The 10,141-nt window shown below is 33.2% G+C and overlaps 1 protein-coding gene across 1 annotated transcript in view; it reads left to right on the top strand.

Annotated features, from left to right (window-relative positions):
• The first annotated feature begins 446 nt into the window (after positions 1–446).
• LOC115957000 (U-box domain-containing protein 33-like) overlaps positions 447–10,141 on the top strand; it is a 30,822-nt gene continuing 21,127 nt past the window's right edge. The window contains exons 1-2 of the mRNA XM_031075251.1: positions 447–776; positions 3,478–3,599. Coding sequence (XP_030931111.1) covers positions 590–776; positions 3,478–3,599 — 309 coding nt within the window. The 5' untranslated portion in view covers positions 447–589. The remainder of the gene's footprint in view (positions 777–3,477; positions 3,600–10,141) is intronic.

Below are 10,141 nucleotides of genomic sequence, written 5' to 3'. Positions count from 1 at the left end.
GGTCTGTCTTTCTGAACTGTTGAATCTCTGAGATTGACCAGTAGCGGGTTGGTTTGGCTGTCCTTTCTACTGAAACAGACTAGCTATCTTACTTTTGAGCCAGACTGTACTTTGGTAGAGAATAGTGGAATCTCATGTGAGTGAAAGGTGCTATATATATATATATATCATAAGACTAATAATATAAACATATTGTTTGTTTCAATTAACGTTGATTGCTCTTAATCTTATATTTAAATTTATAGTTTTTTGGCGATTTGTGATTGAAGTAGCTTGTGTGACAATTTCATTGGACATTCTGGGGAAGGGGACTACCTTTCGCTCAATGAAAAATACGGGCCAGATTCTACCTGAATGATGGAAATGAATTTAAAATAAATAAATAAGAGAGAGAAAAATTTATAAAACAATAAAAATAAGTAAATAAATGAAAATGAAGTGGTAGATCCAACAATGTCGCCTAGATGGTCCTGTATTTAAAAACTTATCAACTCCCGCACAACTCTCGGGTCAATACTAGTATTTAGTATTGCGGTGAGTTTTGAGTCCTCTTGTGCCTGGAATCCACAATACTGGGGTTCCGGGAAGTATGGCATGTAGGAATGAGACTTTAGCAGAGGATTCGATGGCACGCGTGACCGGAGATACATTATACGTTGCAGTGGGAAAAGATGTGAAGAAGTGCAGATCAATACTGTTATGGGCTATACAACACAGTGGAGGAGACAAGATTTGCATCCTTCACGTGCATCAGCCGGCTAAACGGCTGCCCTTATGTAAGTCCCCATATTGTATCATGTAGTGTACACACAAACACCCACCCACGCCACGCATATATGCAGCGTTCTTTGGATTCTGAATATGGTTGGAGGTGAAATATGAATGATAGAAAACAAAGGAGATAAAATAGGGAAGAACATAAGATTTTGAGCTGTTTGGTAGGGAGAGAAAAGTGAGAGGAATTTTTGGTAGGTTCAAACATTTTCTCCCCTATCCTGCCAAAAATTGATTTTTCCAAGCTTGAAGCAATTGATGTTACTAAGTTATTCTCAATTAATACCTCTCACCGACCTCTCCTTTTTTCTCTCTTTTGCAATTTGTATGCAGTTAGGCACAACCAGATATGTCTCTCACCCTTCTTTTCTTCCTGTTAACATTTTTTTTTCTTAACTAACTGTGTGTTTTTTAATTAAAGGGTGGTTTTCACTTTTAATACAAAAATATCTAAGTAATATAATGGAAAATTATTATTTTTATTTAATGATTAAAAATATTATTTCTTATGTTATATAACAGGGACATAAGAATAAATTTATACAAAATATACATTTTATCTTTTCACTTTTTCATTTTTCCAACCAAACAATACCATGAGAGAAAACTTAAATTTCTTCTATCATCCTATTTTTCTATCATCTTCTCATTTTCTATCCTTACACTTTTTCATCTCTCCAACCAAATGGACCCTTAAGATAACTTTATTGCATTAGTTCTTAAAATATTTCTTATTAATTCATTTTAAAAAAATTTAAAAAAATTGTAGAGTGATTTTAAAACGAGTAGATTGAGTTTTATTAATGAAAAAGTTTGGTTTCAAATTTGGTTGTAACGTAGCTAAGACAACAACTTCTTTTTTTTTAAAAAAAAAAATTTAACATTGCTACATAATTTAAAAATCTAACCATTGAATTGCATGTTATTTACGTTTTTAAGTCTTGAGTCTTAACACACATGTCAAATTTTGTATCAATCATATGCTATCTATTATTTGATTTATAAAATTATTTTTTATGTATAATTTTAGACTATAAAAATTTGCAATTTAAACATTTGATTGATGACATAGCTATTGATCTTTGATTTTCTGAAAAATTTTCAAATATGTAGGATATATGAAGAAAATGTAATCTAATGACGGATTTGTCAAAATTTATATTCAATAAAAAAATATTGAGTGAAATTGTAGAATTAGGTTACAACCAAATTTTTAGCCATACTTTGTCATTTTATAAAAAAAAAATGAGTGACTTGGTAAAATCTAATCCGTTACTCGTTTTAGTGCATCATGCTCATGCATATGTATGTTTTACTACTCGAAAGGGATTAAATAGTTTACACTCAAGTCTAGAATCGCAGCCAAAGTTTACGTATTAGTTAGATTGACCAGTTTTTCCTAAATTACCCTGAACTATTCCAATTATTTTCATATGTTATATTTTCAGTTCGTTTAATGACCCTAGTTCGAATCCTTTCTTTTTCCAAAATAATTAAAAATCACTAGTTACAACTTACAAACCCATGCATCTACATAAAAGTATAATACATGTATATACATAAATATATATATATATATATATATAAGTGCTATGCAGTCACCATATATTTGTTAGAAGATTATAAAAGTTGATTATACCGTTTCTTGTGTACACCTCGATTGTGATTGTTTTTTTGGTTCACTACGATTATCGTTACTTATATATATATATATATATATATATATATATATATATATATAGAAGATTACAAAAGTGGGAAGGGGTGAAAAAGTGTATGCATAGAAAGCTTAGGTAAATCATTACGAATCTATTAACTGCGTATAGCATTAGACCTAAAATTTATTTAAAAATAAACATGAAGAAGAATCAAGTTTTATATCCAAGAGTTTCTCAAAAAAATTTATATCCAAGAGGAATATTCATACATCTATTACTATATATAAAAACAGAAGCCTAATCCTCAATTTCCTCCCATTAGGCCATGTGGCATATCTTGTGAAAGATGTAAACTCCCAAACTAACAAACTCTTCCATCCCAAAAACAATGCCTAAGTTTTAAGTGGAAAAAAATTGGTTAAAATTAATGTTATGAATTTTGTTCCGTTTTAGTTGGACTAAATGGAATTTCTTGTACTGGTATGCAAACTGAAACGAGAATACCCTCAATACCCTCTATTTGACCTCTGATCAGATTCTGGCCTGTTTCGGCCAATAATGGACATTTTGATCAATTTTGGGTAATTTCAGCTGAAATGAAATTTTTGCCCGAAAAAAATTCTGGCCATTTTTTTCCTTCTTGAACCTGTCTTTTTTACCCCCCCCCCCCCACACACATATATGTGTGTGTATATATATAAAGTAAACTGGTAATAAATTAAATTATATCCATGATATTAGAGAAAGTTTTACATTAAAAACTGAATTCCTTTCAAAACTTCCCATTTTTATATGCGTATATTATATTGTGGATTAAAATAGAGTTGAGAAAAAAATGTGTTGATTCTCACATCAAATATTTACTGAGTGAAATTGACTTATATTGAACCACCCAATTGATTTGCAATGCCAACTTAAAAAAATTGTTTATTATGGAGAATTGCACTTTAAACTCTTTTTGCATTGCTTTCAATAATTTTTTCCCCTCTCAGGTTTTCTCAATATTTTAAAGTGAAACCTATTTAATCTTTTTCTTGCTTTGCAGTGGGTGCAAAATGGTCAGCAAAACTATTGAATGAAAAGAGTCTAAAGGGTCATCGGGACACTGAAAGACAAAGGATGAATAAGATCCTAGAAGAATACCTTACTACATGTCATGAAAATGGGGTATAAAACAAACATCCTTCTACCTGCATCAATAACATCCACTTTTAATTTTTAATGGTTATACATAACAAAGTAGTCATTATAATTGTTATACATAATACAGTAGATTTATAGATGTATTGTCAAATCCTAACGCCAAAATATATTATGGTTGAATTATAAAAGTTTTAAAGTCTTTCAGAGCTTTTTAAATACATAGGATTGTTAAATTACTGATTCTCTCAAAAGTTTAAGTTTTTAGGAAATTTTAAATTTAATCATTTAACCATAATTCCAACTTTCCCCCTCACGTGTGGGCCTAAACTTTTCATTAATAAGTAGAGGCCTAACATGTGAGAATTTAACATTTTAAATTGGAAATAGAGTGAAGACAGATATCAAACTCGGGATCTCTTACTTTGATACCATGTTAAACTACAAGTTCTTCCAAAAGCTTAAATTTTTAGAAAATTGTGAATTTAATCACTTAACCTTAATTCTAATAGGATTTAAGGCTCAAACAGATTTTCGATTGGTATTGGAATCTAAATACACAATTGGTGATATTTTCCTGAGTGTGATCCCTTGTTATTATAGATAAATCCCGGTCCCTTGGTGTTCCCCTTACCTTAATAGAAAGTATTTGACTTTACAACCTCAGTTAGGAATGGATTAGTCCAATATGGAGGATACACGAGACTTGGGCAGCTCATCTCAAGAATGTTGTAGTCAGTGATTGTGATGATAGACTTCAACAAACTATAATAAGCTCTTCATTGAATGTATTAAATTTAATAAAATTTCTAACAAATTACTAAAAAAACTAAATGGGGTTCAATATGAAAAGGAGACTTTACAGGTTAAACTTGATAAAGTGAGCTTGATAAGTCTAGATCTCATTTAAAGAGGTTCTCAAGTGAAAAACTAGATCAAAAGCTCAGTTTTTAAAAGTCTAGTTATGACTAAAGTGGCTTATGATACATTGGATTGGAATAAGATCTTCTATCCCATTAGCTGCCTAACAATTTCCTGCTATACTAAATCACAAACAATCTTCATTCCTCCACCTTTCAAAAGTCACAATGTGGGTAGGAGGATAGACCAAGTTTATGTAGACAAGGGCAAAAGGGCAAAAGAACCATAGCCAAAATTCAAGCCTCAAAATCCAAGTGTGTAAATTGTTAGAAGAGAAATATATTTAAAATCCCACGTGTTGGGCCTGGTTTCACCTATTAAAAGAAAGTTTGGGCCCACACATGAAAAGTGTTAGACACTTTCACTTCTCTTGACTCTTCACCTACAAAGCCAATTAATGATTCATGTATGTAAAAATATATTCTAAATGAGTATTATTTTATATTGTCCATGTCTCAAATCTTTTAATCATTTGAGCTTTATTTTTGTTGTTTACTATTATGTTTTTTTTTTTTTTTTGGGTGAATTTTATTTTTACTCTTTTTTATTGTCCATAAACATTGAAAATGTGTTAGGGTCTGTTTGGTTCCGCATTTTAAAAATAAAAATGGGTGTTTTGGACTCAAAACGCCAGTTGTAACCTGTTTGGCTATGCATGTTCTAACGTTTGTGATTTTAAAACGTGCGATTTCAAAACGAAACTATTTCCAGCAAATTCGAAAACACCATTCTGAGGGGCTGTAAAACGCATTTTTAAAATACAATTTACCACAAATACCCCCATCAAACTTGAACAAAGAACCCAGATAAATATTTCTCATTTTTTCCTCCATCATACCTTCACCCTTGCTTCACCTTCCATTTTGTTTCGCCCTTCTCTCACTCTCACCATAGCCTACTAAATCCTCAATAAGCTAGAGCACTCATATTCATCTTCTTTCTTTTCTTCAAGACTCAAATGGAAAGTATCATGGACAACAAAAGGATGGGTATTTGATCAGTGAGGATAGTAGCTAGTGTTACTGGAGGGATAAGTGCAGAAGTAGGACAGTAAGAGTAAAATGAAATTGGTAAAGTGAAAGGTGTGCAGTTGATAGGGAATCTTTGTTAGGTGAAGTACTTCATGTGGAGTGGTGTCTTCACCCTCCACGTGTAGTTTTTTATTTATTTATTTTTTTTATTTTATTTTTTTTTATAATAAATGGAATACTTTATTTATTTATTTTTGTTTTTGAGAACTGAATACTTTAGTTTTATATATAAGATTGAATTTAATAAATGGAATACTTTAATTTTATAAGATTGAATTTAAAAATGTTGGTGTATATAGTTCTTTATGGTGATTTGTAGTTAAAACAACAATTGAAAATCACACTTTTACAAATTTTGCCAAACACTCTAAAATTACATTTTTAAAACACACGTTTTAAAACTACTACTTTTTCAAAAACGCACTTTTACAACCAGTTTATCCAAACGGACCCTTAGAAAAATAAAAAAGATATTTTGTTTTGTGTATTTTATTTATGTTTTGATTTGGAAAGTCTTAGAGGCATATTATATGAATAAAAATATCTTTATTTTTATTTTTTATACTTAAAACATGCTCGGCATTGTCCAAAAACATAGGAAATATGTATACAACATAATTAGTTAAGTATATAACTACTGTAGGATAAATGCAAATTTATGGGGTCAATGTATAAAAGTCATGTACGTATTGTATGTTCATCACGCCGTGTCCACACTTGTTTACTTCTAATTAAACTTACTTGTAGTTAATTTTAAAAATAAATATTCATTTAAGTCAAGCGTTGCTTTAAATTTTGATGATATTATTTATTTTTCACACAAATTTTGCTTGAAAAGATAGTGGAGAGGACTATTACTAAATTAGTGCAAAATTGTATGATGTTGAAACAAAGAGAGGGATGAATTGCCTATTTTAATAGTGTGAAAGCCACTACTCTGTGTAGCATGTGTGAATATGGATAGGTATGGTGGCAAAAGCAAAGAAAAATCATTTGCAAAAGAATAAGAAAAGGAAAAAAGATATCTATGCAAAGAGAAAATGTGAAAAGCAAATGTCGTCAAGTTTAAAGAGTTTTGATTGATTTGAAAACATTAGAATCTATAATGTTTGATTTCGTAACTTTTCTTTACCTTTGACGCTGATTTGAGTTAATAGAACACTTTTAACACAAGAAAATACTTTGCATACAAGAAATTTTATATGCTTGTTATCTCTAGTGCATAGTCTTAAATAATTTTGCATGGAAAAATGATATCTATTTAAATAAAATGCATTCAAGTTTAAAGAGTTTTGATTGATTTCAAAATGTTAACAATAATTTAAATAATATTTGATTTCATAATTTTTCTCTACCCTTGAAGTTGATTTAAATAATTGTATAATTGCATGCATGACATGTTATATCATTGCTATCTCTAGCGCATAGTCGTAAGTAATTGTACCTGAAAGTGTCTACCTGAATATATATATATATATATATGCATAGTCGTAAGTAATTGTACCTGAAAGTGTCTACCTGAATATATATATATATATATATATATATAATGTATGTATGTTTTTTTTATTTTTTTATTTATTATTATGATGAAAAACCTCATAATTTTAGTAAGAAGAAAATAAAAACAATAAAAACATTACATCTTAGGTCAAAACTAACTCAATCATAATATGATTTTCCTTTATCCAAACTACATATCCATCAATTCCCGTAGCATGGTGAGCCAATAAGAGATGGGTAAGGCGATTGTCTTTCCGTTCAACATGAGACACTTGTACCTTTCTAAACTCCCTCAGTCTTAGACGAATCGATTCAATGATGTTGCCGATTGATACCGGAGGAACACTTGAACCGTTCACAGCCTTTGAAACAATCTTGGAATCACATTCCAAATAACTTCATGGATGTCGACATCCAAAGAAAAATGAACATCCTTCTCCAAAGCCTTGGCCTCAGTCTCTAGGGGACCTAGTGGGGTTGAAAGCTTCTTGCTCAAGGTCACCTCTACCCTACAAGCACTGTCACAAATCAACACCCCAACACCAGCAGCTTGAATGTTAGCAAAATTAGCTTCGTTCGCGTTAAGCTTGTACCAAGGTGCTTCAGGTGGAGCCCAGTGGACTTCATTCTTGGCTTCGGTTTGAGGTATCTTAAGATTGGCCATGTGAAATTCATCTAGTAGTAGTGTAGCTTTTTGCACAATTGTTGAAGCTTGTTGTCGTACCTTACCCTATCTTGCCTCATTTCGACTAAACCACATACTCCACGCCACCATAGCCACTAGTTCCAACAACTCATCACCAAAACATAGGCCAGACTTCAAGCGCCATAGGAAGTCGGCAAAACCCGGAAAAACCATACCGTGTGTAGCAAAAGAAATACCAGTAAGTTGCCAAACCTCACGAGGCTTATCACAATCCTAGAATATATGCCCACTACTTTTAGCTTCCTCCCTACATGCTTCGCAGATTGGATCATTAATGACATTCTACTACACAAATTGACTTTTGTCAGTAATATGTTCTTACTTGCTCTCCACAGAAAGGACTTAACTTTTTTGGAACATTAAGCCTCAAGATTGTTCTCCAAAAGAGTTTGTTATTTTGGTTGCTTGACGCTTCCCCAGAATCCCCCAACAAGAGTTGTAGCAAGAGCCTTTGTACGCACTCTTTACTGTGGACAGCCCCTTAGGGTTGTAAGCCCACATCAGATGGTCCGCAGGAGCTTAAAGGGATGCTTAAAATGGCTGATGCATCATCTGGTGAGAAATATTGTCTTATCATGTCCATTCTTCAGGCCTTCGTATTTGGGTCAATCAACAACGAAACTTTAGCATCAAATGGTACCTCATTTGGTCTGGAAGTGAGTCAAAACGTGGATGGTAAAGGCAACCACTTATCCTTTAAGATGTATAGGCTCAAGCCGTTACCTACCTGCCACCTATGCCTTTCACGAATGATAGATTGTGCGACCATAATACTTCGCCATACAAATGAGGGGTGATTTCCTAGCTCAGCCGATAGAAAGTCCCCATTGGTAAAGTAGCGAGCTTTAAACACCCTATGAACCAATGAGTTTGTACCCGTCAATAGGCGCCACTCTTGTTTGGCTAAAAGAGTAAAGCTGAAAGCCCCTTCTTCCTTTAGCTTACACATCTTGTCCCAACTTAACCAAGTCATTTTGTTTTTCTCATTTGCTTGCCCCCACCAAAACTTGCATACTAAGCTTGTCATCTCATCACATAATGCATTAGGAAGCTTAAAGACACTCATGGTATAGGTTGGAACCTCTTGTGCCACTGTCTAGATAAGGATCTCCTTCCCTACAATAGATAACAAATTTTCTTTCCACATAGATAATTTGTTATTCAGCCTATTAATCAATTGGTGAAAAGTGTTGCACCTATTTTTCCCCACTAAAGAAGGGAGACCAAGGTATTTTTCATTCTGTTGGATAATCTGAGTTCCAATCCATGCTTAACATCGTCACGGATCTCCTGATTAGTGTTTCAACTGAAGTAAATGGATGTTTTTTCATGATTTAATTGTTAGCTAGAAGCTATCTCATATTTCTCTAGGATGGTAAGTAAAGTAGAGCAATTTTCCTTTGTTGCTCGACAAAAAATGAGACTATCATCAACAAAGAATAGGTGAGAAATCGCAGGTCCCCGAGCATAAGCTGCAATTCCTTTAAGTGCACCTTGTTCAACCGATTCTCTAATCGATGCAGATAGACACTCTGCACAAATTAAAAATAGATACGGAGAGAGGGGGTTCCCTTGCCGCAAACCCCTTGCCACCATAATTTGCTCCAAGACCTTATCATCCTCCTGCCATACACCTATTTAACCACAAAGCCCATGAATGCTATTCCTCTAAAATCGGATAGAGGCCTTTGCATGGAAAAAATCGGTGTTACGGTCCCCACATACCAGCCATGTATTGCGTGATCGTTGCTCCCACATCGTATTCTCCACATTAAGGCAAATGTTAAGATTCCTCCTAACCTCTTGTATTTCCTCTTCGGTGCTACTGCTGGTCTGGCATGATTCCAGCATTTGTAACCGATTTTGGAGATTGACAATCCTCCTTCTTACATGCCCTAACTCCACCTTGTTCCAAACTTTTAGCCGCTCTTTGCAAGTATCAATGAAATTCTTAAACTGAGACCCTCCAAGCTTGTTTAGTCCCTCTTGCCAAGACTCATTTATGACCTCATCACATCTTGGATCCTTAACCCACAAAATTTCAAAGAGAAAAATCTTTTGCTTGAACTTTAGTGGAGCCTTACCATTTATACAAAGAGACAACATGGAATGGTTTGATGCAAAAGTTGAGAGATATTGAACTACTGCTTCACTGAACTTTTGCCTCCATGTAGTAGTAGCCAAAGCTCTGTCCAATCGTATCTTAAGGTGACCCTCCTCAAAATGATTCTTGAACCACATAAACGGTGGACCATAGAAGCCTAAATCTGAAAAACCACATTTATTGACACCTTGAAACCAAGACATTTGCTACATTGGCCTCAAGTTTCCACCCTCTTTTTAGATGCTTTAGTAATCTCATTAAAATCTCCTATGCATAGCCATGGTAAATCACTAATTAAGCTAAG

Source organism: Quercus lobata, chromosome 8, assembly GCF_001633185.2.
Source record: "Quercus lobata isolate SW786 chromosome 8, ValleyOak3.0 Primary Assembly, whole genome shotgun sequence".
Lineage (NCBI taxonomy): Eukaryota > Viridiplantae > Streptophyta > Magnoliopsida > Fagales > Fagaceae > Quercus > Quercus lobata.
Note: the sequence above shows the minus strand (reverse complement) of the source record. Positions and strands in the feature narration are given on the sequence as shown.